This window comes from Poecilia mexicana, unplaced genomic scaffold, assembly GCF_051168715.1.
Source record: "Poecilia mexicana isolate PSO_F unplaced genomic scaffold, ASM5116871v1 scaffold_14, whole genome shotgun sequence".
Lineage (NCBI taxonomy): Eukaryota > Metazoa > Chordata > Actinopteri > Cyprinodontiformes > Poeciliidae > Poecilia > Poecilia mexicana.
The window spans coordinates 3,409,176-3,436,489 of NW_028263383.1; the positions used below are offsets into that span (position 1 = coordinate 3,409,176).

At 39.0% G+C, this 27,314-nt stretch overlaps 2 protein-coding genes and 1 long non-coding RNA gene across 5 annotated transcripts in view; 2 read left to right on the forward strand and 1 right to left on the reverse strand.

Annotated features, from left to right (window-relative positions):
- LOC106916672 (neuronal migration protein doublecortin) overlaps positions 1-13,861 on the forward strand; it is a 27,436-nt gene extending 13,575 nt beyond the window's left edge. Inside the window, exons 4-7 of the mRNA XM_014985114.2 lie at positions 5,132-5,234; positions 8,280-8,369; positions 10,387-10,484; positions 10,724-13,861. Coding sequence (XP_014840600.2) covers positions 5,132-5,234; positions 8,280-8,369; positions 10,387-10,484; positions 10,724-10,780 — 348 coding nt within the window. The 3' untranslated portion in view covers positions 10,781-13,861. The remainder of the gene's footprint in view (positions 1-5,131; positions 5,235-8,279; positions 8,370-10,386; positions 10,485-10,723) is intronic.
- Positions 10,551-16,926, reverse strand: LOC106923496 (uncharacterized). The gene is made up of 4 exons (XR_001419431.2): positions 16,845-16,926; positions 16,506-16,694; positions 16,105-16,357; positions 10,551-10,811 (listed from the first exon to the last, which is right to left on the reverse strand). It is a non-coding gene; the product is annotated as an uncharacterized LOC106923496 (long non-coding RNA).
- LOC106923491 (calpain-5-like) lies at positions 16,283-27,273 on the forward strand. 3 transcript variants are annotated; one of them, XM_088012619.1, is made up of 13 exons: positions 16,283-16,422; positions 18,888-19,067; positions 19,611-19,742; positions 20,128-20,324; positions 21,164-21,356; positions 21,454-21,644; positions 22,556-22,633; positions 22,724-22,919; positions 23,032-23,154; positions 24,717-24,919; positions 25,333-25,454; positions 25,528-25,664; positions 26,184-27,273. In XM_088012619.1, the coding sequence occupies exons 2-13, from the start codon at positions 18,912-18,914 to the stop codon at positions 26,364-26,366; spliced, it is 1,911 nt and encodes a 636-aa protein (XP_087868745.1). In that variant the 5' UTR covers positions 16,283-16,422; positions 18,888-18,911; the 3' UTR covers positions 26,367-27,273. The 3 variants fall into 3 exon arrangements, with proteins under 3 accessions (XP_087868745.1, XP_087868746.1, XP_014852023.2); XM_088012620.1 differs by having other exon boundaries at positions 16,332-16,422; positions 18,859-19,067; XM_014996537.2 differs by lacking the exon at positions 16,283-16,422 and adding an exon at positions 16,961-17,030.
- The last annotated feature ends 41 nt before the right edge of the window (positions 27,274-27,314 follow it).

Genomic DNA, 27,314 nt, shown 5'->3' on the forward strand with positions numbered 1-27,314 from the left:
TTTTGTTTATGCCCAGGTAATGGATTAAAATTAAGGACCATCTCCTTCACACTCCTTTTATCGCTTCTTCAAACATAAGTTAGTTATGCCAAGACGGCAAAACGGACAATTATTTATCACTTTTCTGATTCACCTTGGATTTTCATGAAATGAAAATGACAAAAGAAGCATCCGTATAAAATGCTGCCATTCGCTGTTCGATGTGGGTTTTATGGAGGCACAACTGGAAGGAAGCAACTCTTCAAAGTCCCTAGAGGAAGTTGCTCTTGTTGGATGAGACCAAAACGGAGCATGGTATCCCAAACACGCCATCCGTATGGTGAAACATGGTGATGCGATTGCCTTTTCTTCATCCAACAAAGGTACTGGGGTTTGAAGGTACTTGGTCCAGCCTGACGGCAACCCGATGCATCCAGTCAGAGCTACAATGGAGGAACGGTGCAGACCAGGGTTTCTCTAATCTGATGTCCTCTAGGTGTGTCACTGGTCCAACACACCTGGATCAAATGGCTGAATTACATCCTCAGTTTATTCAGGGTCTCCTGATTCCTGATCATTCCCTGATCATTCGAGTCAAGGCTGTCATTACAGTCAAATGTTGTATCATGGGGAATCAAAGCCTCCATTTTGTTTTTCTTGTATATGTAAAAGGGAAAAAAAGAAATAATTTTCTTTCCTATTTAAAACAATGTTCTACTTTCGGCCCATCATATAAAATCCTTTTGCTGCAGTTTGTAACCGTGATGTGACATTTGAGGAACTGTAAGGAGCAGCGTGTTTGTAATTTATTTGATTTATAGTCCATCCTGTGTGGTTTGAAACCAGACAAGTGTAAAATCAATTAGATAAACTCTGCTGGTTAACAATTTGCTGACTCATTGGGGCATTAGGGGGAAGTCCATCACTCAGATGTTAAATGGCTGCATGGAGATCAATTGATATGGCTGGAGATGAGATCTAATCATCTCAGTATTTTGTTTGGGGTGTGCGTCCTAAAAGGATGATCAGAAGTATTAATCAGCTGTTGGAAGCAAAAGTGCCATTAAAGTCACAGGTTTCCACATTAGATGTCTTATTGATGCCATTTATTCATATGCAACAAACAAAAATGCACTTATTCTTCCTGCATGTCGTTTGAAATGGCAACAAATCTTTAATTCGCTCAGGATCAGTTTCATCATCTCGGCAACCTTTAGCCGAATAAAGGTTGAATAATTCAGTAACGGTAGGCGGATCGCTGTGCGTCTGATGGAGGGGCTGCTGGTTTTCATTGGGTCATGTGGTTCTGACAGCTGGTGAGGCTCAGATTAAGGATGGGCTCGGTGAGACGGAGGGTGGAGGGCACCCAGAGTCTGGACAGAGCCAGAAAAAAATTAAATCCCAAACCCCCTGCCTTAGACAAACACACCGGTGGGGTTAACGGATATGTTGACACTAATGTGTGCATCGTCTGTGTAACCTACTGGTGGATATGGCTGACAATATTCATAAGAGAGGACGCTTCTTAAATTAGACCAACATTTTCCACATGGTATTTCCTGTCACATGTCGGGTTCTGGCAATTTCTCCCAATCATATTCAAAACAGGTTTAACTATACTTGCAAATTATAGTTAAAAATAACCTGCATTTCTTGAATGTTGCATGGACTAGAGTAATGCCTTCTAATTTAATTTACGGTAGCACTTTATTTGAAGAGGTGTGCATAAGACTGGCATGACTGGCATGAACATGAACGAGTCTTTAAGAATGTCTGACTGTTGTCATTTGGTAAATAATGACTCTAGTAATGCAAAGTTGCATTAAAAGTCAATTAAAAGTGTAATTTACTTCATAACAGTCATAAATATTCATAGACTCCTTATTGTTTATGACGGTCTCGTGTCAGTCTTATTCTCCCCTTCAAATAAAGTGTTTACTCAGAATTAACTTTAAAAAATGTATTTCTCCTGCTATGATTTAATGTGGGACAGTTTACTGAAGTGATGCACCTTGTTGTAAAATATCTTAATCATATTACAAGTAGACGAAACTCTAAAGATTATAAACTGCAGCAGCCAACATAGTCTCTCTTTACCATGAAGTTTACTGGAATAGTGAAGGGGGGAAAATGTTTCTTTGGAAAATTCATGACTAGAGCCAAAAATCAAACCCCTTTAACACACGAGTTCATCTATGGTCTGACCTACAGTCACAATATTTTAACCTCAACTGGAAGTATGACAGCATCTGAAACTATAGATTTGATACTTGATTAGCAGAAAACGATCGCTGGTTGGTTGGATGACTGGATGGTTTCTTGTAGCCTTTAATTTATGTATTTGGCTAAAACCCTGTGATATGAAAGGCTCTGTGACTGTAATCTGTTTTGTTTCTGTTGGAGCTATAATGCAGGTAATTTGTAAACCTTTTGGCATTGAGGTTCCTTTCTGCAACGTTTCAAACATTGAACAAAAACTCATTTTGAAGCTGCAATTACAGTTTGGAAAGTTGGTTTATGAACAACCCTGATTTAAAAAAAAAAGTGCCGGCGTTGCAATGGAAATTATTTGTACAATTGGTTTCTACAAACTTTATTTCTTTCTAACTTCCTGCTAAGACGTCTGAACGTCGGTTCCTGGGTTTTGGTTCCAACGTATGAACCAAATTCAAGGCGGGATGTTTATGCTGAAGATTAAACGGATTGGTGAACAACTTAAACTTCGTTTGAGTGGAGATTTAGTTAATGAAGACGGTGCATGTTTGGATTAGATCTCAATCCTTTTAATCAGCTCTATTATTAAAGCTATTAAAACGAGCTGCTGTCTGCCCTCCGGCCCGTTTCCTTCTCCTCCCCTTCGCCCCTGGGAGGGGGAGAGCTCTTCTTCATGCCTCCATTTTAGGACGACCAGGTGTTTCTGTTGCCACACGATGCTAACCCCATCGCTGGTAACCTGCATCTAATCTCCTTACACTGAAATCACTGGATAACACTAATGTGTTGCCTGTGATTTGGGGTTGGCAGAAAACCCAATTAGCGTTTGATCCCTGGAGTCAAAGCAGCGTCTCGGTCTCCCAGCGTGGATCTGTATCCGGGGAGTTTATTGTGGGGGTGAGGAGTTTTTTTTTTGTACAGCTGTTAAATGCCACGCCAACAAGTCACCACCGCCACCACACACTTTTAGCTTGTCTTGCAGGACTGAGATTCAACATGGCAGCTGGTGGGGTGGAGTGCTCTCAAATTATCTGTAGCTCATAGTTTAGGTCCGCATCACAAAGGGAAACCATCTCGACTGGGCCTGGCATCCACTCAGACTCGTAGCCGTGATTCAGTTACATTATCGCTGCTCAATATGTCTTTATCTCGTAAGTTGGTATTTCAACAGGTATTGAATATCGACAGAGTTGCTCCAGTGAGAATAAAGCAGCTTTTTGATTGAACGGCTCCAACAGGCATGTTGGGCTGTATAATGGAGAGTGGAGGAGAAGGTGTGGCCCACAGACATCTGTCCACTAAGGAGGCCATATTGTTTCAGCAGCTGCTGATTGAATAGACCCAGGGGAAGGAAGCAGAGGCATTTAAACATTATAGAAAAGGTGAAGCCTTATCAGCTTTGTTTGTTTTGTTTTTTTTGTGCGTTTTGTTACATGAACAGAATGCGGCTAACGGCATGAAATGCAATGAGAACTGAAGCTTCTGCTCACAGGTTTTTACTTGAATATTTTCACATGGATGGACACTTTTTGTATTTTTACAATTTAAATTTATTGCAACATAATTAAATCCCACAATATAAAATGTATATTTTTCATAAAAACAAGATTTTGTGATCAAATGTTCTTAGATAAATGTAAACAAACATTTTGGGATTAATTATTTCAAATTTTATGACTGATAATTTATTGTACATGTTGATGATGGACGTATAAATTTAAATATTTTATTGATACTACTGTTGGGGCTCTACTGATCAAGTTTTCAGCATCATCCGAGGAATAAGACGAGTTCTCCACCTCTGTTATCTTTAGCAATTCAATTCCAATTCATTTTAACAGAGGAATGGGCTCTGGATATTATATAATGAGAACAAATTTGCATGTTTTGACCAAACATTTAATTTTGCTTCATAAATTGTTTTCTATCAAAATCTTTTCCAAACTATATTTCCAGAAAGGAATTTTTCCAAATGTTTTACAAAGTTTTTTTTGCTTTTTTCCCCTCAAGGCAAAGTTTCACAGTTCACATTTATGAATCTCGAGTTTAGCAGCATATTCTGTTTGAAAATGTTTGCAAATTTAAATGTAATCCTGAACATGCACTGTTAAAAGTTGCTGAAGGAATATCTTTAACTCTATTAAATGCGTAATTATGAATATTTGAGTTGACTCTAAGCTGGAGCTCATTTAGCCAGATGGATGCAGTCGTCTGCTTTGTGATTTCAAAAGGCAGTATGGATGTTGACTTAAAATATATCCAATAAAAACTCTGATTTTTGGGATTATCATTATGGTATTGTGAGAAATTGACATGTATTGTGGTATTTAGGTTTGTCAATGCGTCTTTTGTTTCGTTTTTCTTTTTGATGGTTTCCAAGACGCCCATCTAATGTCGTATCTTGTTCCTGTTTTCATTCCACTTGAGCTATCCAAAGCCTTCATGAGCCGTGTTTCTATCAGCATTTTTTAACACGAATTTTGAAGTGTTGCATTTGAAAGGTTGACGGAAACGGCAAAATTCAAAATAACCTAAAAGAAAAGGGAAAACAAAAAAAAGGATTTTAACACACTTGCGTAGTTTTTGGCTTTTCTGAAGGAGTTAATGCAGTAAAGGGGAGATGAAAACGCATTTGCTGAATAAATTGGATGTAGGACACTCTTTCATACATTGACGGTTCTGTTCTAGAGGCACAAAACTTGGAGAAATTTATAAGTCTAAACCTTTCAACCCGGAGGGGACGACTCTCCATTTTTCTGAGATGTGATCTGTACTAGTTGCAACCTTTGCATCTTGTTTATCAAAGCCATTTGTAGCATTAACGTCTGAAATTATCCCGCTCCATCTACTTGTTTCTAACCAGTAGATGGAAAGAAACCTAATTTGCATTTATTTTCTTCATTTCTTGTTTCTCAACTACCGTTTCCTCCCTTCAAAGGTTACCTGCCTTCAAGACTTCTTTGGTGATGATGATGTCTTCATTGCATGTGGACCAGAGAAATTTCGCTACGCACAGGACGATTTCTCGCTGGATGAGAACGGTGAGCCTTAGTCCAACAGGGATGTCGTTTATAATGCACTTTATTACCAAAGTTATTCACTTGACACACCATAACATATGGATTTTGTGTGCCATGACAGACATAATCCATAAAGTTTAATATTAACTCACTCTTTGAAGCTGAAAAAAATCTCCAACTCTTCTAGGAATGTTTCCCACAAGGTTTGAGTATGCTAACGGAAATCTTTTATTATTCTTGATAACAAGTCCCATAGGGTGCTGCAATAATCTATATTATCGTTTTAAGACTTTTTAAGGAATATCAATTGCATAATAAATCAAGAACACGTTCTCAAACATCAATAAACTTTAAATTCAAATGAACATTTAACCCTGGAACTGAAAGATATTTTAAATATCCCAGATAATTAAAACAAAACAGCAGAAATTACAAAATGAATTATGAAGTTTCTGTGAACAAAATTGACGCACAAGACTGAAGACTTTTGTCGTCCAGTTTTTTGGTAGCTAAAGGGAAAACAATAAATCATGCAAATGGAAATGATTGAATTTCTTAATTTTTAATGCAATTAATTGATCGCTTATTGCAACTGGCCTAATCGTGTCACATCACCAGTCCTGAATTTGATAAACTGCTGTTAGCAAACCATTTTCTGCCCGTCTACAGCTTGGATGTATTATCTGAAAATTTGAATTCAATCATTTCGGTGATTGATTGAATACTTTTGGCGGTATAGACCAGGTTCAGACGGTTGCATCAATCTTTTTCTCTCCCAACAGAAATGAATTCGGCGTTGGCAGGAAGTAAACAACAATCGATGCAGTAAATCGAGTTGGGGAAGATATCAAACGCGCTCAGAAGTATATTGGTCAGCTCAGTGAGGTTTATAAGCTAATGCCTTGGTCAGCGTGGTCGCTGATATTCAAAGCTAGGTGAGCGAAAAATGAGGGATACTGACGAAGAGGCGGAGAAAGATGGAGCTGAAGCAGAGCTTTATCAGCAGCGAGCAGCTTGGAGGGAAGCGGGCAGAAGTCAGAGAGCCATTAATCTGTCCAGTGACGGGTTTAGGCCAGCTGATCTGTCGGTGCTGATACCGCTGTGAAGTCGAGGAGAGGAAAAGGTAAAGCCAGTCGTCTTGCTGAGTGTCTCGCCTCCCTGCAGACCTGAAAGACCTATTTTTAAAGTCCCTGTTCTACATAAACTCCCCTCCTGGAAACGTGTGGTCTCTTCCTCCGAACACAGCGGTGCTGCAGAGCTGACTTCTTATGTTTTCCTCCATCCCTTCGCTTTGCCATGGAGATTCCAGTAATGATCTGTGTCCTTAATGTTCTACAAACTCCCCCGTGGACCTGAGCTAAATTGTTTCATTTAGTCTCTAACCTTAGGCCAATGCTGCAGAAAATGAATGGGGGTCTGCAGCATGCCGACATCACCGAGTCGGCCTCAGAGGAGCCAGGCGGGATGGGGGGGGGGGTTGTCTGCTGTGTATCACGTGGACATTAAGTCTGCAGACATCATAAATCTTCCACACGAAGACAAATGAAAATGCTTACATTCTCTGCATTAAAGGAGTCTAGGTTCTTGTCTGAGGAAAACCTGGAATGATTTGGTTTTTTTTGTTTTCTGACTTTTTAATGTCAAAAATAAACCCACACCTCACATTTAGTGGGGTAGAGCAGAACGTATTTGCACCCCGTTCACTTTTGTACGTCACAAACTAATTAAAAGTTGATTCTTACAAAAAGAAAATCCATGCAGATTAGCTCATAAGTGAAAACATGTTTCCATCTTCGTTTGGTACATTTACATTTCTGATTGTAAATCAAAAGTGCAACAGGCAGATGTGTGTCCATTTGTTGTTCACAGTTGAACTCGGGTGAATCCCATCAATGAAACGTTCAGTTGATTGCGTGTAATTTAGAATGAAACGAAGCACTCCACTCTGTATTGGCGCAGAAACCAAAAGTTCTCTGCTCTGAAGAAGATCAAGCGGTTTTCTTCACTATTCAAACGCATTGTTTAAAAGAAACATTAAACATTAAATGCAAACGTAATTTCAAATTTAATTTTCTTCAAATCTAATCTTCGTGATCAGTGATCAGGTCGTCGGTACCTCAGTCTTTGATTAAAAGCTGCTTTTAACAAACATGTTTAGAACCATCAGTTTTAGCATATTTTAGATTCCCATGTAGTTTTTTGAGTCAATGAGCAGAAGCTGAATTTTACCTCCACTTGTTCAGTTCTGGTCCAGTGATCCGAGAGGTCAAGGTTCAAACTTAATCAACTCAAATATATTTTGATGCAATATAAGAAATTTAAATTCAAAATAGTTTTCAAACAAACCTTTCATAATGAGGTGAACAATGAAACCAAAATACAAACTTTGTGACCTTAACTCCAAACGCCATCATTACTGTGAAGCATAGTGGTGGCAGTGCCATGATGTGGGGATGTTTTTCTATGACAAGATTTAAAATCTATTTGAGTAATTTTGTAACAAAAAAGTGAGGCAGTGCGAATAATTTCTGGTGGAGCCGTTTATGCAGCTGCAGCATTTGCAGAACCAGGAATGTGATCCGACTCTGGGCTATTTTGGGAGACAGACTGCCAGTCTGAAGTACTGTCAAAGGAGCGCTGGTGACACACTTGCCAAACAATAGCGCACCAGTTTTTACGTCTGTATCCAGCAGCGTGTGAAGGTGAAGAGAAAGAAGACAGATATGGTGCGATCCCAGGAGATGGAGGGAGGACAGAACGTATAATTAGCATCAGAGGAGGGAAGGAGCGCAGAGGAGGGGGAGGGAAGGAGGAGAGGAGAGAGACTGACGGTATAAACAGAATGGAAGATGCTCTGAGGGAGGAGCAGGAATGTCTGCAGCCTGTCTGCTCTGATTATTACACTGACCCAGAATACCAAAATGTACAAAAAAAAAAATCCTGGAATGTATTCTGTTTTTTACATATCTGAGGGACGACGCTACGATCCGACACCCTGACCAATCTTCAACCTCAGTCATTCAGTTTTTATTAGAGTTTTGATTTTCCTTTTCATCTGTCCCGTAGAATGCCGGCTGATGAAGGGGGCCAAGGCCCAGCGCGGTTCCGTAAAGAGTCCCGGTCCGATCAAGCGCTGCAAATCTCCTGCTGACTCCAGTGAGTAACCGCCACCCGACGCCGCCTTTCCTGACCGCGCCCCGCAATGAGCGCAGTCGAAGATCGGCAGAAAAACAATGAGGCAGCCTGCGGTGTTGTAAATGAACTAACATAACAACATGTGACAGCAGAGGGATTTAACTGACCTCTGACCTTATTCCAAGAGGCGTGGTGAGCATGTCAGATCAATAATGTATGAGGGAAAGGTGGCTTGCATCCAATGAGCAAATATCCAAGATGATTGGGTTTTAATGCATTTGTTGTGCTTGAAGATAAGTCTTCCTTTATCTGCAGGAAGGGAATCAGGCTCGACTGATGGATTAAACTACAGGATCAAAAAATCTGCTCCTTTATCTTGGATCGCAGGACTGGATTTAAAAAAAAACGCCCAGTTTAAATCCAGCCTTTGCTTATAAGTAATGATCTAGGATTTAGTATAATTGTGTTTAACATGCTCCTATTGAATAAGAGGGGGAAAAAGCATGAATAAATCAAGAAAAGTAAACAAAGACAACATGAACAGCTGTCAGCTGTTTGTTGGACAGACGGGTTAATATTTAATAGTGTCCACTGAAACCCCGGGCGACTGGCTTATTAATTGTTTATTAGCATTTATTGTGAAAAAGGGCCTTGATAAAACAGGATTGTGCATCTGTCTGAAGACATCAACATCTTTCTGTTGGGATAAATAAATAAAAAGTACAGCAGTGGTCAGAACTGAACGTACGCTTTATATTTATCATTCAAAATTTACCCGATTTATATAGACTTACAACTTGGAACAGATTTTTTATTTATTTATTTTTTTTTGGAATGACTTTAAGAAAATTTTTGCTAAATGTTCAGAAATTCTTGAAAACTGGAGGATCTCTTTTTTTTTTTTGACTCGGACGTGGATTGTCTCCTTTACCCATTCTTAAACCAGTTTCATGTTTAACTTCACAGTCCTGTTGGAAGACCAATCCCTGTCCTAGAGCCAACATCTGGTTCAAAGTTATGGATTTGAAGGTTGTCATCCTTTATCATCCCAACCATTTTATGGAGTATATTGACAACTATATAGAGATTCTCCTCGTCATTCTCTGCGTTTAATGACTGTAAAACCTTCACACATGGATAATTTGGGTAGATTTGGAAAGCTTTAGCCTCACTGAATCCTCGGTTGTTCTTGAACCGTTTCTTGCTATCTCAGGGTAAAAATTTAGTTCGGAAACGACAGAAAAATGATCCCAAACGCACATCAGGCTGGTTTTGTAAAACGTTTTAAGTCTAACATTAGTGATTTGTCATAGAATTTCTCTATGCACATTTAGAAGTGTATGGCTGTGAAACCTCTCCGTTTCAAAGTTCTGTGAGGCTTACAAATATTAAAATGTAAAGTCAAACTTTATTTGCCTTTGTGGAGAAAACATTACTGTGTCTCCTCTGCAGGCGACTGTCTGGTCTCTCTCTTGGCTTTTTGTCCCGTCTCTGTGGGAGAGCTGCCCATCTCTCGCAAACCAATTTTTAGGTTTTCCGAGGTAGAAGGGCTTTTGGAGTGAGTTTAACTTTTTACTTGCCCACTCTCCGTGTAGCCGAGCCTTTAAATGAAGCCAACGGGGGGGGAGAAAAGAGGAGCTTTATCCACTGTTTGTTTTCAACTCCATGGCTCAGACTCAAGCTGGCCATCTGCTTCGGCCTTTTCATCTCTTACAGACAAAACTCTTTTAAGGCACTTACAACACACAGCTACATCACCTCACACCACTCTCAGATCTAAACAGAGGTTCCTAGCAACGATTCAGGACACAGACTGCGAGAGTAAAATGTCGCCAAACTAAAGCGGCGGACTCGTCAGGCTCCCGGCGGGCCTTTAGACGAGAGCCAGGGGAGCCTATCGTTCAGCGCTGACTTTTATGGAGAGCAATGAAAAAAAAGCGGTTTGGATTGGTCTTGCACGCTATCTAATCCACAGTTCTCTCTTTTTTTTGCCCCCCTCCCCGTCTTTTCTTTCTGTCTGCTCCGTCGGATCCCTCAGCCAATGGGACCGGCTCCAGCAGCCAAATCTCCACCCCGATATCCAAGCATTCCCCCACCTCCACCCCCACCAGTCCGGGCCTGAACAACAAGCAGAAGGTAACGAAACCTTTCCAGTTTTAATCAGACTTTATATGAAAGACCAACACAGAGTGCTGTAGTGCATTTATGTGAAGAGGAAGGAGAATCACACATTTTTAATGATGAAATGACATTTAAGTTTGTGATTTCTGACAAAATGTGAGACTTTATTTCTTTTTTTGAAGAAGCTCCATCTTTTTATTTGCCGACGTCTCGACGCCGAGCTCACAGGTAACCATGCTGCGCTCTGCTTCCAGGATCTCTACCTGCCCTTATCTCTGGAAGATGAGGACTCTCTGGGCGAATCGATGTAACTTCCTTCCTGCAGCCAGCCTTCGTTTTGGCCTGAAACACAGAAGTTTTACACGTCTGCTGCTTTCCACCTTCACTCACAGTGCCACCAGTCGAAGAGAACCGCTCTTTGTTTCGCTCTCTCTCTCTCTCTCATTTGGGCCTTTGACACCATTTGCTGCTTGAGAATAACAATCGGTTGTTAAACTCGGTCTCATCGGTTCACTAATGTTCAGACACGATAACCACTTGTTTGCCGTTTATGGATTTTCATCAGAATAAGTTATTTTAGAGATGTCCACCAGGGGTACACATTTTTAAATTTCCACTCAAGCAGCAAATGGGGGAATTTTCAGCCACACGTTGAACAACTTTTTTTTATCCACTTTACAGTTTTGTGACTGTCCTCCTGTCCCTCCGTCCAACCGTTGAAGGTGTGAATGTTACTGGTTCCTTGTCTGAGGAGGAGGGTCTGTTAATGAGGGTCTTTCTAAACCTGCTGTAAATACTGTGTACAGCCATCCGTCCACCATAACCTCTCTGCTCAGTGTCTGTTGCTGTGCTTCCATTTTGTCACTACGATGTTCAACCTTCACTCAACATGTAACAGGGTCACGGGATTGGGTTGTTGGGATTAGAGGGATTATCCGTCAGAAATGTTTTAAAGTAAATAAAGTATAATTTCAGAAAGCGGTAAGCACTGAGGCTTCATACAGTGTGCAATAGAAATTTATTGGCATGAATTTTGCCCAGTCGGACCGAACGGGAAGATGTAAAGGCGTCGTCTCCTACATCTCAAAATGTTCATGCTTCATCTGCTTTGACCTTTAGACGGTAGGCTATAAGTGGTTCGTACCCTCCGTGTTTTTCACAAGATGCAGTGCATGATATTGTATGAAACGTTTTTAAAAAGCTGATTTCTTTGTTTTTTTGAAGGACCTAATGGTACATAAAAACAACCAAAGCAAAATCAAGTAGGCCCAGAATGCAGCTTTTATATCCTGAGCTGATTAATTCCCCTTTAAGCCACTTTATCACCTCCTTTTTGGTTCGACCGCAACTTCTGGTGATTATTAACAATAAATGGTGTCCGGTAGAAATATCAACACTTGGACTTTTTCCACTTTTTGTCATGTTGCAGCCACAAACTTGAATAATGCGACTTTTGGAACCAATGACAGGTTTTCTGCCCTCCATTAAGTCCATCCATCCCCACAGCCTGATGCTGCCGCTACCATGTTTGATGGTGGTGGTGCCTTCACAGACCCGCTGGGTTAAAACGGATTAAATTACTCATGGTTAGACTCTAGTTTACTAATTGGATCACACTTCGAAGCACCTGGTTGCACTGTTTTAGTAGCATCACTGTACACGTTCACGCCGCACATTTAAGATTTTAGTTTGTAAAAATGTTAAATATCAACTTGAAACTTGCGGTTTATAGTTTCCTTTCGCTTCACAAATATGCGGCGCGACTTTGTCTTGGCCCAACAGAAAGAAAGTTTCAGTTTTGTGGTTGCTGCGTGTCAGAATGCAGGAAGATTTGAGCATCAAAACCGGTGGGGGCTGGGGGAATAAATCTCAAAGCCAAAGTGTTTTGACCAAGAACAAACAAAACAGGAGGAAAAGTAAAGTTTTGATGGTATTGAAATACTCTGGAGCGAGCACACATGGAGCTGATGCATGTCGCATTGAAATAATAAATCATCTTCATCTAAGGCAGGTCGTTGCATTACGGCGCTAAAGCAGTAGTGGGATTTCTCCTCTTTTTGCATGGCTCGGCATAGTTCAGGGATCGTGGGAGGGTGGTGAAAATATGTTTGTCTAAATTTCATGTGTGGGCTTAAAAGTTTTATAAAGCTTATTAATTTGTATTAAAGGTACCTGTGTAGGATTCCTCATTTCCTTAGTTTAAACTTGCTCTGAACAAGTTTTCCCACGCTTCTGTGTGCAATTTTGTATCTCCATATTCCTATTTCTGTCGTTGCGACTTCTTACGGTGCGCCCACTCTAAGGTGGAGATGTGAGTTTTACTTGGCAGGGAATCAAGCCTGAGACGTCTCTGAATCGAATGACTGAAGCACAAAAGCAGGGAGCCACTAATTCATTTACGACGACAGATTTTTACCGGCCGGCCTCTCAAAACGCTTAACCACCGATTCTCAATAGTCATAAAATGCTGCACATGTAGCATATTTTCGATTAAGTACTATGCATTTGGATTCAACAGTTGCTGACGTTATTCTCTTTGGTAGAAATTGCCTTTTTATTAAAATAAGAAGTGTGATTAGAAAGGAGCCTAAAGTGAGCCTTTTTTTTTTTTTTTTTTTTTTTTTTTTCATTGTGATGAATCGTCTGTCTGGAAGTCCTGTCTTTAGATGTGACGCTGCGTCCGCCTGCTTGATGATCTTTGGTCAATGTTTTTTCTCGTCAGCCTCAACGCTGAACACAAGCCATCACAATCTGGTGCTGTGAACTCCACCTTTCTCCAGCAGGGAGCGCTGTTACGCCAGCACAACAGCTAAAGTCAGCAGCAGGGGATGCGTCCCTTTGACTCCTATTTTGTACCAATAAAAGGAAAAAAAACAAAATAAAAATAATTTCCTGTTGCTTCTGTTAAACCTCACCCGCTAATATTCTAGTTTCCTTACAACTTTTTACATCTCAACATATTTAAGCAGAAAATGTTTGTCTCGAATGAAGCGGCTGACACCATTGAAGATGACTGGTGTGATTTATCACCATCAGTGGTGCCTTTTTCTTTTTTTTTCTAGATAAATGTCTTTTGATAAAAACAATAAATGGAACGTAAAAAGGCTTGTTCTTTAGAAGCTATTTGTAATACATTTTTTAAATGTCTTAAACAAAGAGGCCTCCTACCACACTTTGTTTTGTAGAGATACAGGACACTTTGCCATGGTGTAAATACACTTCTTTCCTCTTCTTTCATAATGTATGCCTTTCGGATCAAATTACTTTCTTTCTCTCTCTAAAATTTACACTGTTGTTTTTAGTGGTATTTTGCAATGTTACCGTGGCTTGTTTCAGTGCTTCATTCAATGTATTAACTGGTATCCTTTTGCAAATAAAACATTGGTATTTCACGTCGTGTTTTCTGTCGTTTACCCAATAAACATCTTTTAATTCCATTTTTTTAATTAAAATGCTTGAGGTGAATCTGCAGTGGGATGATTACGCTCGGTCTTGGTGTCCAATTGTGTAAATGTTGAGTCTGAATATTTGATTTTAAAGTAAACACTGGTAAGAAATGGGGCTCAAATGTTAAGTACTGCATCTAAAAGGAAAATATTTAAATGTTTTTTTTCTTAAGTAATTGTTTAGTGGTTATATGTGATAAATATCGAAATCAAAAATGCAAACTTATTTAAAACAAAAAGTATGCTAGTGGTCAAATCCTGGTGCAAAGGTTTTATATGGGTAACTATTTAAAATGTATTTTTCTTCCTCCACACGAACTTTCAGTGGGAAGTCTCTATAATAACATGTTTAGCTTTAAATCTGTAGTTGTATCATTTTGTCAGATGTTGCAACAGTGAGTCGCCCCCTGCTGGCTCTTTCATAAAAGTTCGGTTTAGGCACAGCAGCTTGAAAAGATTGAAACTTCTGTCCTCTGACAACATAATCTGCATATTTAAGTTGTGTTCAGTTCAAGTCACTGCGTTACAAAATTTGCTTCCAACGCTTATCAATAAAAATTAAAGATACAAATTTGCAGAAGACCTGGCAAGGTCAATTAAAAGCAAAGTGTTAGCTTGGTTGCTCTGCATTTAGCTCCATTGTGATAATGAAATACAATTCTTCCTTCACCGTGTGACTTTATTTTGTTTTTTCATTCATGTAATCAGTTTAACCTGCCCGTCATGGCAGAATTCAGCCATTCAGGCTCCATTAGCCCCCTCTTGTGGCCAACTGCTGAAGTGGCATCTATTCAGGGGAGGGTGGAGCTCACCTATGGTTGCATTGTCAACTAGTAAATTACAAATCCAGTTGTTTCAGCATTTCTACGAACTTATTAAATATATAAAAAGGTCATTATTGTTAGAAGCAGCTCCAGTGAAAAGTGGGAGTCAAATCTAGTGACACAAAATCTGACCAAAGTGCCAATTTTGTCAAAAATGTGGAAGAAAGGGCTGAGGAGTTTGGCAAGATGGCGACTATTTGCTTATCAGTTTCTGAATCATTTAAAACATTAACGAAGTCAGACTAGCTTGTAAGATAAATTAACAGGATTTAATTTTATGATAAATATATTTTGGCAGAGACCAGCAGTATTTGATTTGTAATTTCAAAACATACAAAAGAGAGAAAAGAACATAAGCTACTACATCAACATGCTGTAAAAATATAAGTTAACCTATTCAAGAAATATGTGGTTAGCAAAAGTCAGGTGTAAAAATTAAATTGTTTCGATAGATATATTATAAATTTCAAAATCCCTCTGAGGTCATAGAACAAAGCTGGGCTCCAGCTACTGTTCTAAGCACTTTGGGTTAAACATCCACAGATGGGACTGCCCTATCGAGCGAGTCTCTTGGACCCATGCGGCTCCTCCAGAGTTATTCTTTTCTTCCTACTCCGAAGCAGAAAACACCAGTAAACAACGTTGCAGATTTTGATTTCAGGGGTACGGATACTTTCTGGTCCACTGTAAGACATGTGGACCAGAACGGGACTTCTCCGATTGCCTCATCATTGCTGAGTGTGACTATCAGCCTGTCGAGATGGAAAACAGTTTCCTTCTTGAGAACCATCTCGTTTTCCCTGAAATGCTCCCTCAGAGTACACTGCCGCCTTTGTTCAGGTCATCTGGTGAATTGTTTTCTCCTGAGGTGTAATCAGCGCTTCCAGCATTCTATCACAGGAAGTACATTCGTCACATCATGCATCGTGAATGCTTTCTTCCTGTCTAAACATAACGATGTCCTCTCTAAAGTCTGCTCGTGACAAAACTCTTCACTCGTATCTTCAACAGTTGATCCCCTGAATAAATCCCCTCATCATTGTTGGCCCTTTGGAAAAGAAGTCAGCCTCTTAGAAGCTGGAATTAGCCTGAGCAGATCTGATGAGGGTGAGGGAGTCACAGTGCCTCTGTGTTCCCTAACAGAGAAGCACAGATCACTGGGCGCCTGCCAGTTTGCTTCATTCCCACAGCTCACAGCTTATTAGCTATGTTTATTCAACGGTGCAGACCACTGGTGCAAAAAACATCTGAAAAACTGATTTAACACAGACAGGACACCACATAAAACGCATTTGTGAGGCTGATGTTATTACCAGAGTTTTGTGTGTTTTCAGACACGCTGAGCAGGTTTCTACTGGTTTTTACCTTCAGGGGGTGCTTAGTTTCGGTCGCCCCTTCCTTAAATACTTTCAGAGATCCAATCAGCCGTTTTCCTAAAGTGACACACTCTCCTATGCAGCGATGTAGCCGTCAGGCCAGTTTTCTGACCCTGCTGTTGGGAACTCCTCACAGCAGCAGAGCAGGAAATCTCATTTCATTCAGAGCGAGGTGTGGCAGACAGCTGTTTTGTGTTGTGGCTCCTGAAGCTGAAGCGTGGACTGACTTGTAAACACCTGACCTGGAGTTTGAGGGAAGATTGAAAGAATTTGGGTTCATCCTCACAAGAATAAGACTTTCTGGTTGGTAAGTGTTGCTTTTGAAATGTTTCTGTTCTTCATTTGTAACTTTTAAGAACATGTTACATAACTTTGGCTTAAAAAACTGACCACATCATGTTGAATTGTCTCATTTTGCTCCTTTCTGAACTTCAGTTTGATCTTTACTTTAAGTACGTTTTACGTTTTATTGCTCTGGTTGAAGTAAACATGAACATGTCTTTAAACCTATAGCTTCCCCTGATCTTCATGTTGGTTCATGTACGTCCCGTAAACACTGGGAAGTGCAGGTGGCGTCACCTGTAACAACCGGACAAAAAACAAACTTAATTTCCCGAGACTCATTTTCTGCTTTAATATTCCAATAAAGAAAATTAAAATCTTATAATTAAAAAAAGTGAGAAGAAATTCTCAGCCCATACTAACTAATCACTCATTAAGCCGACTCACCGTTCAGGTCAGCGGTAAGTGCAAAACAGTCGAACGTACAACAGAAAACAGAACTGGGGTGGGGCACTGAGACGTGTGGAAATAGGTCAGTATTGTGTGGGAGGGCGAGTCAGAGACAGGTACGTACACGACCAGGAAACTTCCTTATTCTGGAGAACGAAAGTCTGAGCTGCGGATATCACAAAGGTACCGTCACTGGATATCCTCTCGTTTCTACCCTTATATCTATTTGCAGAGAAGTTCAACCTTAGAGTTGGTTTTGTAATTTCAGATGATCTCTTTCAAAAGCTCTTCATGCATTTTGTGCTTCTCTGGCTTTTCTGCATATTTGGTGTTTATTGCTTCCTGTTGGATGCGTGCTGTTGTGTGATTCTTGCCCATGACTGAAGTATCAAGATTCTTATCTAAATAATTAGTCTGGCCAGTACTGTGTAAACGGAGCACTGAGGGGTCAGTGTGGTGGGAAAACAAGCTTAAGTGTTCCTCCCTAAAGAATCAAGCTACGTCTCTCATCACGACTCCCGTCATCACTTGACTTTTTCTCTTCAACAAGGTTTAATAAGGTGCTTTTCTGCTAGAGCCTCAACCAAACCACTGATCCAAGACCTGTGAGAAGTTTACATGACTCTCATGTTCATTTTCATGATGCATTTTAAATGTCATCACCAGGTTGGTGATGCAACATATGACATAAAATAACTGGTTGGACAACCTTGAATTCATCACGTCTCCACTCCCTCCTCAAAAACTGTAACTATTATACAAACAGGCTCAAATGTAAACATGTAGTCCACAAATATTTGATTCATGTGAAGCAGTTGCTTTTTATGAGTCACCAAGAAGCTTCTGGAATCATTTTCACTGGATATTCAATCACTCATAAATACTGGAGTAAATTTAAAATTGTTTGGGTTCCTTCCATCATTCCTCATGATCACAGCAGCTAATTTTAAATAACTTGCCATCATTAAATCTTAATATTAGCCAGGTGATTTTTCACAGGCATTTAGAACCATTATCCTGTTGCTTCGTCCATCCAGATATTAATTTTGAAGCATTGCTTTTTCTTTCTTATTCTATCCTCGCCGTGCATCCATTGGCAACAAGGTTAGCTCCACCATCTTTGTTGCGTTATTAGATCTAAAAACCTTTTTACTGCTCCTAAAGTATTTTTTTTTAAACGGAGGTAATGTTTTTGAAATGTTTTTAACCTTGAAATGTTTTTAACATGAAGTAATAACCACAGAGTCTAATTTGGTCCTTTATGTTGCTTTTCAAGTTTTTTCAGATTCCAGAAAATGCAAAATGCTACTTAGTTGAAAAAGACCTTTGATGTAGTCCTCTGTCCTGAGCCAAAATGTGGCAACAAACTACCCAAAATGTAGATTTTTAAATCCCAGTGATCGTAAAGGTTAGTATTTTGGTTTAGCAACTTTTATCTCTCAAACAACAGTGATTTAAAGTTCATGTCACATGGGAGAGTACGTGTTTGGGTTTCAAGAGTTTGCAAATTCATGCCAAAACATTTTCTTACTAGATTATGGTCGCATTTTTTTAAAGTCTTAAAATATTTGCACTTCAAACATAAACTCAATGAATTATGCTATGAGTACATATAAATAGTCCTGAAGTTCTAGACACATAGATTTAGTTTTGTTTCTGTATTATCTGTCACTTTGACTTAGCTATTCTAGGTGCTGGTTTTTTCTTTATTGGTTTTTTTTTGAGCAAAACTTTAATTTTTTGATCAAATTTCTTCTATGTAACACATTTGGTTTCTTCCATAACACTTGGAAAGAGCAAAATCCCAATTTAAAAACATCTATTTGAAAATATTTATATCCCGGAGCTAGTAAAGGTGAATGTGTCAAATCTTTTGCAATATCATAACATTTTTCATCCGTCCAGACAAACTTGATGAGTCCTCTGAGACTCACTCAGGGTCATGGGTCAGTCTGGAGCATTACAGCAATCCCACCAAGACTAAATTATTTCTGATTCCTCCCATATAAAGACCAGAATCCTCTGCTGTCTCATCTGCAGCTGTGAGGCCTCAGCATCTCCACCATGCCTGTTGCTTACAAGGATCAGCTCTACGCTGAACTGAAAAAGCAACACCACCACAACAGGACGCTGTTTGAAGACCCAGAGTTCCCAGCCACCAAGTCATCGCTTTATTTCCACAAACCCCCTCCTGGAGTTGTGCAGTGGAAACGACCCGGGGTGAGTTTATTCCATGTCAGGAATGTTAAAAGTGCCTTATGTCTCTATAAATTATCTTTTTTTCCCTTGTATTATTAAATTAATGTCTTTGATCGTCTCTGAATGGTCCTGAATGCAGACTCTTAATTTGAACAAATGAAATATTAATAGTGTTTTATGTCAAGTAAATGTCTAACTCGCATAAATTTTGCCACTTTATTGCTTGCCAGTTACTTTTAGGATTTATTTTAAAATCTGTGCTTAACTATGTTCAAGCCATGCACGTAATTTCAAAGAAGAAAAAAAAATTACAAATGTGCTACAAAACGTTTACAAATAAAATCTTACAAGTCTAGCATGTGTTTGATCGAGCCTTCATTTTCAAAACGTTCTACAACCATCAAAAAAAAAAAAAGATCCAGAGGTACGAATACTTCTTCTAAACCCTGTAAACAGATTGTTTTAATTTGTTGATTTTTATTATTTGGGCATTTGTAAAGTCTTGGAAAGTTGTGGTCATCCATGTATTTCTTTATAAAAGCCACCATCTTTTTGATATTTTAGGAAATATGTGAAAACCCACATCTCTTTGTAGAGGGCATCAGCTCTCATGACTTGAACCAGGGGATTGTGGGAAACTGCTGGTTTGTTGCTGCCTGCTCCTGCCTGGCTTTAAAACCAGACCTCTGGGAGAAGGTGAGTTTACTTTAAAAAAAAAAAAAAAAAAAAAAAAATATATATATATATATATATATATATATATATATATATATATATATATATATATATATATATATATATATTTTTTTTTTTTAGCACTTCAAAATATCAACATGAGAATATTGTTAGAATTAATAAAACGGCCAAGAGTCTGACAAGACAATAACTTGCTGAAATAATTTGAAAACTATGTGAGTGATCTGTTCCAACAACAATGCAGCTGGTTCAGTTTCATTCCTTAAAAATATTTCAACACAACTTCTGTTACTGCAAAGCAGACACAGGTTACCCATAATGCTGTACTTCAAATATATATGTAAATGAGACGTTTGGTAAATTTATTGTCTTTGTATGTTTCCAGGTTATTCCTGACTGGAAGGAGCAGGAGTGGGACTCAAACTATGCTGGGATTTTCCACTTCCGGTTCTGGATTTTCGGTCAGTGGACAGACGTGGTGATAGACGACCGACTGCCGACAATCAACGGACAACTCATCTACTGTCAGTCAAAACAAAACAATGAGTTCTGGAGCGCCCTGCTGGAGAAAGCCTACGCCAAGTCAGTAAACCAAATCTGTTCCTCAGCAACCTGTACATTCACTGGCAGCCCTGATAAAACTGCATGAAAAGCCTTAAAAGAATTCATGCTCTCAACATTGGCCGAATATTTTGAAGATGATCTCTTCTTGTTCTAACATGTTTGCACAAAACCGCACAAAGCAAGGTCTATAAAGACATATGAGTGAGTCTGGTGTGGAAGAGCTTGACTGGCCTGCGCATAGTCTTCAATCTGATGGGACATAATTCAGATGGAAATCAGGCCCGACTGCCCAACAACAGTGTCTGACCTCACAAATACACCTCAGAAAGAGTGGTAAAATAACAAACTCCAAATTGTTGTTGAAAGTGTTCACAGAAGAAAAGGTCACAGAGCAAAATATGGGCAAACATCATGTATAAACTTTATGTATTTAAAACAGGATGTCACTAAAGGTTGCATATGTGAAGGGAGATGAGTAAATACTTCCGGAAATATAGTGGAAATGTTTATCTTCTGATAAAGGGGATACATTTGTTTCCAAAACTCATTGTTAGAGAACAAAGACTTTTACACAAAGCCTTTGTTTCATCTGCGAGGATGTGGTTTTTATTCATCGTACGGTGAAACAAAATGTTTGTGTTATCTAAAAGTGTCTTCTTTGAAATAGAAAACAGAAACAGGACCTGAATATAACTGCAGTCATCTCTTAATCTGCTAAAACCTGTGTTGAAATTAAGGATCATCAACAACTGTTGCTAATTTTGAGTATTGTCTAACATCACATGAATATTTTAAGTTGCCAAACTATCTTAACTGCCTATCAACTCTTCAAATGCTCCTCCTCCCACCGTGTCCAGGCTCTTTGGCTGCTATGAGTCCCTGGCTGGAGGCAACACTGGAGATGCTGTGGTGGATTTCAGTGGAGCCGTGGCGGAAGCCATCGACCTGCAGAAAGAGAAATACTACGCGGATCAAACCAAAGAAGATAAATTTTTTGAGGCTCTTCTCAAGGTGTGGAATCGTGGAGGAATCATCAGCTCCTCCATCAAGGTAAGTGACCATCTGCTCCTGCAAGTTTTCTCTGTTTACGCCTCTCCAGAGTCTCTGACTACGTCAAAATTAAAACATTTTCTTTGAAATGTCACAGCCGCAGGGATTTGGGCTTGAGTCGAAGACGGATAACGGTCTGGTGCGAGGCCATGCGTACTCGGTAACTGACGTGAAACGAGTGCGTTTGGGTCACGGGCTGCTGGCCTACTTCAGGAATGAAACCATTCCACTCATCCGCCTGAGAAACCCCTGGGGTAAAACTGAGTGGACAGGAGCGTGGAGTGACAGGTGAGGAGGGGTCATGAGGGGAGTCATTTTCCTGTCACTGGGTCAGAAAGACATTACAACTGGCATGGCCCCAAAACTGTCTTTATAAATCAATTTATTAACTGAAAAAGATGCCACACAGAAAAAGCAAGACAATCGATTTCATTGTTCCAGTTTGCTAAAATATAACTTGGGTTTAAGTCTGAAAAATCTACTATACAGCTGAGGTCAAGGATGGCACAAAATGGTCTCACATCAACCAGCTCCAAATCCAAACAAGATTAACAACATTTTTTCAGGCTTAAATATTAATCTAAAAAAACTACTTTGGTGTTAACAATTAGTTCAAGCAATAAAATGAAAGTCTTATGTGTGATTTAAATGAAAAAAAGGAAAGCTCTCAAAAGGCATCATTAATATCTGTAGATTTTTATGGCACAATCAGAATCTACAACATATTTTATTGGGATATTGTTTTATACGAAGCCTAAAAGTGTTGTTTGCATTTGTTTTCGGCCTTTTTTCATCTGAAACCTCTACATGGCTTCAGCATAATCTAATTAGTAAATATAGTTCACTTTTAATCTCAGGATCTTTACAGCTGTTCTGTGAAGGCCTCAGAGGTTGGTTAAGTAGCAATATTTGTTCCTCTCTTTGTAAGTTAAAGAACAAATATTTCAGGCTCTTAACTATTTTACTGCTGTTAACATGAAACATATTGAACTACAAATGCATTTAGCTTAACTTTCTTTAGGTACCTTTCTCTCACCTTTGTTCTCAACAAACATGTAAACATATGAAAACTATGCATTATTTTCTTCCCATGTCAGGATCATGTATGTGAAACAGTTGTTTTCTAAAGTAGAATATTCTCTGTATACTTTGAAAGGCTCCTGCTAAATAACCACCTTAATGGCTTTGATGTTTGTCAGTTCTGAAGAATGGTCAAAGGTCGGTGACACAGAAAGAGGCAACCTCGGCATCACAGTGACAGACGATGGAGAGTTTTGGTGGGTCGGGGTCTCTGATTACACTCTGATTACATTTTAATTTGATTCCTAACTGTTCAGTATCGATGCGCTCTCTGTTTGGATCAACAGGATGTCATTCACAGACTGGTGCAAGAACTTCACTGATGCAGACGTTTGTCGCATAATAAACACCTCACTGATCAGCATCCATAAGACCTGGAATAAGGAAGTGAACTTTGGGAAATGGACTCGAAACAGCGACCCCCTGCTGAACCGCTGCGGTGGCTGTACCAACCACAGGCAGACATTTCTGCAGAACCCACAGGTGCTGACGGCTCTGGAGACACCCTGTCCCTCCATCTCTGAGAGTCTGTCTATACGTAATAAAAACAAATAACTAACAACTACAAACTAATGCATTTCCCCTTCTCTTCCAGTACTTGTTTGATGTCACCAAAGAATCTGACGAGGTCCTGATCTCACTGCAGCAGAAAGACAGAAAGATCTACAGGAAAGAAGGTCAAGGAGACAATCTAAGCATCGGCTTCAACATCTTAAAGGTAACACAAATCATCCATACAACTCTCTATTGTACAAAAAACAAGGACTCTGAGATTAATGAGGCAAAAACACAAGTTCACGGTGGTCATTGCAGTAGCAAGCTGTTTTTTCATATGTGTGGTATTGATTATATATTTGTATGTAAGGGAATTCAAGTGTGCTACTCAATGTACTGCCACCAAGTAGTGAGGTTATAATAAAATAATAATAATAATAATAATAATAATAATAATAATAATAATAATAATAATAATAATAATAATAATAATAATAATAACAACAGTAATAGTAATCATTTTATTGAGATGGACATCACATCAAATTTGGACCATCACTGTCACTACTAATTTCTTCAAAATACTTGAGCAGCAAGAAATAGAATAATAGTAATTGTACAGTTTATATAAAAAGTTATGTAAAAATCATTACAATATAAAAACAGTTAATATTTGGGGAAAACATGTTAATTTCATGTTTCTTATTATAAAAGAATTTGGTTTGGCTGCAGTCCTTTCCTACTTCATTAAACTATCAACAGATGAGTGTTTCATTTAGCTCCTATCTGAACCCAAGCAGACCTTTTAGCCAGAGGCTGAACACATCAGTTTCAAACTGAGAGGCAAAATGCAGCCAAAAACCTTGATGATGATTTTATTTTTCCTCTGCAGAAGTTGCAGACAGGTCTGGTTCCTCGGTTCAAGCCTGGTGTGTTGCACACGGGATATTTATATCTCTGGTGAAAGTTTACTTTCTGATAAAGTATTAACTTTCCTCATCATGTTGAATTGTCTCATTTAAATGAGGCCATGTGTCCACACATGTCTAAACTGATGGCATGTTTCCTCACAAGGGTCTTTAATGCCAGAGACCTGGAAACTTTCAAACGCACCACAGATTCTGTTATCACTCTGTTATAGGTGCTGCTGAAATGTGACATGAAGGGCTTGTGATAAAAACAGAAGAGTTGTGTGAACATGATATGTTAAAATACCAGCAGCACACTAAATTGAAACTTTGATTTGTGATGATTTTATCAGTGATTTGTCATGTTTCATCTGACAGAGTCAAGTTGGTGTTTTACTTTTGCCTATTACATTTAAAGAGCATTTCCTGTTTGAGATAAGCTTTGCATTTTTTCAGTCTAACCCTCTGCACTTACAGTACAACCACTTTCTGAGCTTCACGTAACTGCAATACACGTCCCCACCACTAAGAGGCGGTCATGCCTCAAAGTCCTGTAAAAAAATGTGGAGGTTTCTTTGCAAAGCAAATATCTATAAACACTTATAAGGCGTAGTGTCCTTTTCAAACGCCTATTTATTCTGATGTTATGTAACAGATCAACACAAAGTAGTGCATAAACACCCACTATGTGTCTTTCTTTCAGCATTTGTTTTTACACATAAAACTTTGATTTATTTTTAACCCATTTTAGTACAAACATGCTCTCAGACTGACTACAGGCTTGTAAAAAATATAGTTTTTCACAGTACATCAACTAAATATATAGAAATATGCTAAATCTGCAGTGACGAATGTACAACCGGGAATTACTTTGCAGGTGGAGGTGAACAGGAAGTATCGGCTGCACGACTTGGTGACGCAGCAACTTCTGCATACCTCCACCTACATCGACGCTCGGTCGGTGTTCATGAGATGTGAGCTGCCACAGGGCCGATATGTCGTCATCCCGACCACCTTCAAGCCTTTCACAGAAGGAGAGTTCATGCTCCGGCTTTACACGGATGTGGACAACGGCTGCCGGTAAGAAACTGATGGCACAGAAAATTCAAATGATTTAAACTAACCTTTGGGTGAACCTGTGGAAATCTAACATTTTGTCTCTGGTAAACCATCATGTATTTCAAAGCCTTGAGGGGGAAAAAAAACAACTATTTTAAAATGCTGATGTGGACCCTGAATGATGGATTATATTTTGTAGAAGCAATCAGATTTGTGTTTTGGGGAATAACTGAGCTTTTTCTGGCCTAAGATTATGTTTTGATTAACTTTATTTATATTTCTCCATTTCTCCATTCTTTGTTTTGGCAGCTCAAACAAGGGAGCATTGAGATCTGCCTGGTCTAAAACATCAAATATGTTTTAGTCAGACTGGCTGCCTTTTGATTGAAGTCAGAATATTAAGAAACATGTTTTCTATCCATGTCTTCCCTCAGGGAGCTAGTGAAGGACAAACCACAGCCTAAATGTTGGACTCCGCTCTGTGGATATCCTCAACTTGTTACTCACATATATGTGGACAGAGCTGAGATCGGTCAGCAAGGAGACCAGGCGGAGGGTAAGAGAATGTTTTCTCAAACGAGTCCTGTTCATTTATAATTCACAGAAATAAAACTAAATCCATCTTTTAGGCATAAACCCATATGTGATCATTTCCTGCGAGAGCCAATCAGTGAGGTCCACCACCAAGAAGAACTCTTTGACGCCGGTTTTTGAATTCAGCGCCATTTTCTACAGGAAGAAGGTCGCAGAGCCTCTAACAGTGCAGGTAAGTTGAAAAATCAGTGACAGTGATTAGTCTCAGGGCTGGTATTTACTGCCAAGGCTTACAGTTGTGTTTTTTAGTCATTTACTGTTTTTAGGGATGAAAAAACATCAGAAGGCAGAAAAAAAGACTTTAAATGAAAACAAAGCAGAGTCAGGATTTCTCTGAACAACATAAATGATTGGCTTTCCCTATACATATTTAAATAAACTAAATGCTTAAAAGCACATGTACACAAGTACTGGCAAGCCTGGCAACCCCACAAATAGGTGTTAAATTTATGTAACAATAATGCTTCCACATCACGGTGGTAAAATATTTATTACATATTCAAAAAACTGTAGACCAGGGTAGAAGGGCTAAACATGCAACACCTGTACAACAGCACAGTATGTAAAGTGCTTTTAATTACACGTAATTAAAAAACACTAAATTAATTGCAGCCTGGGCAAAAATTTCTATTCTAACACATCAAATCACCTCCTGTGTTATTTGATGTTGAACCTGTCTGGTCTTTTCCAGTTGTGGAGCGATGACCTTGGATCGGACAAATTTTTAGGCCAAGTCATGCTGTCCGGGAGGCCTGAGGACGTCTCTCACCCTCAGCAGCTCCAGCTGAAGAACAAAGGCAGTAAGAAGGCGGACAATATGCCTGGCAAAATCGCCTTGAGGCTCGTCACTTCAAACGAGCTGACGGCCTTCTAATGAGACATTTGAAACATACAGTATTAAGTGTCATCGATGAACTGAAACAGCTTGAACACCGTCCATTATTATTTTTAGAAAGTTAGGAGGAAAGCAAGATGATTTTGACCAGATTGTGGGTTCATTTTGACTTCTTTTTAGAAACATGACTTGACTACTATTTTTATATTTGTGTGTTTGGGAAAGTATTTTTTCATGAAACAATGAGTAAAACTGAAGTAACACTATGGAGCCTGTCAGTGAACATGACAGGATTATTCTAGCTTGGCCTTTGCCTTCCTGTGCCATTTTACTTGATTTAAATCTCACCTATAGCTCAGTCTGGGCTTTCTGCCATTTACTTGGATTCCCTCTGCAAGAATTTCTACTGGGCTATTACGTTGTGAATGATTATGTCAATTTTTAGTCTGCCTGTAGTTTTAGTAATGAGGAAGTGAATGAAATGTTTCAGATTGTGTTGGCCACGTTTCCAAATATTTAATTAGCATTAGCAGCCGCCTCTATCGGATCAATACCAATAAAAGGATAAAAAGTATTAAAATAATTTACTGTCTTTCTAATGGTTGCTTCTGATAAATCAAGTTTCTCCTCAACTTTTTACATCTCGACATATAAAGCCAAAAATGTTTATCTTGAATGAAGCGACTGCCACCATTGACAATGATTGGTGTGATTTATAACCATTAGCATTGCCTTTTTTTCTAGATAAATGTCTTTTGATAAATACAGTAAATTGAATGTAAAAGTACATTTTACATTCTATTGGTAATATGTTTTTTAATGTCTTAAATGAGGAAGCCTCCTGTCACTTTGTTTTGTAGAGATATAGTTTACCATGACGTAAAAAATGTCCTCTTCTTTCATGGTTTTCAGATTAAACAACTTTTTTCTTTTTCTCTAAAACTTACACTGTTATTTGAGTGGTGTTTTGCATTGTTACCCTGGTTT

Excerpts from the sequence above, each read along its gene's own strand:
- LOC106923491 (XM_088012619.1), top strand. The coding sequence starts at position 18,912 with ATGCCTGTTGCTTACAAGGATCAGCTCTACGCTGAACTGAAAAAGCAA. Across the intron at positions 19,743-20,127 it reads AACCAGACCTCTGGGAGAAG|GTTATTCCTGACTGGAAGGA; the intron begins GTGAGTTTACTT and ends GTATGTTTCCAG. Across the intron at positions 22,634-22,723 it reads ACAGACGATGGAGAGTTTTG|GATGTCATTCACAGACTGGT; the intron begins GTGGGTCGGGGT and ends TTGGATCAACAG.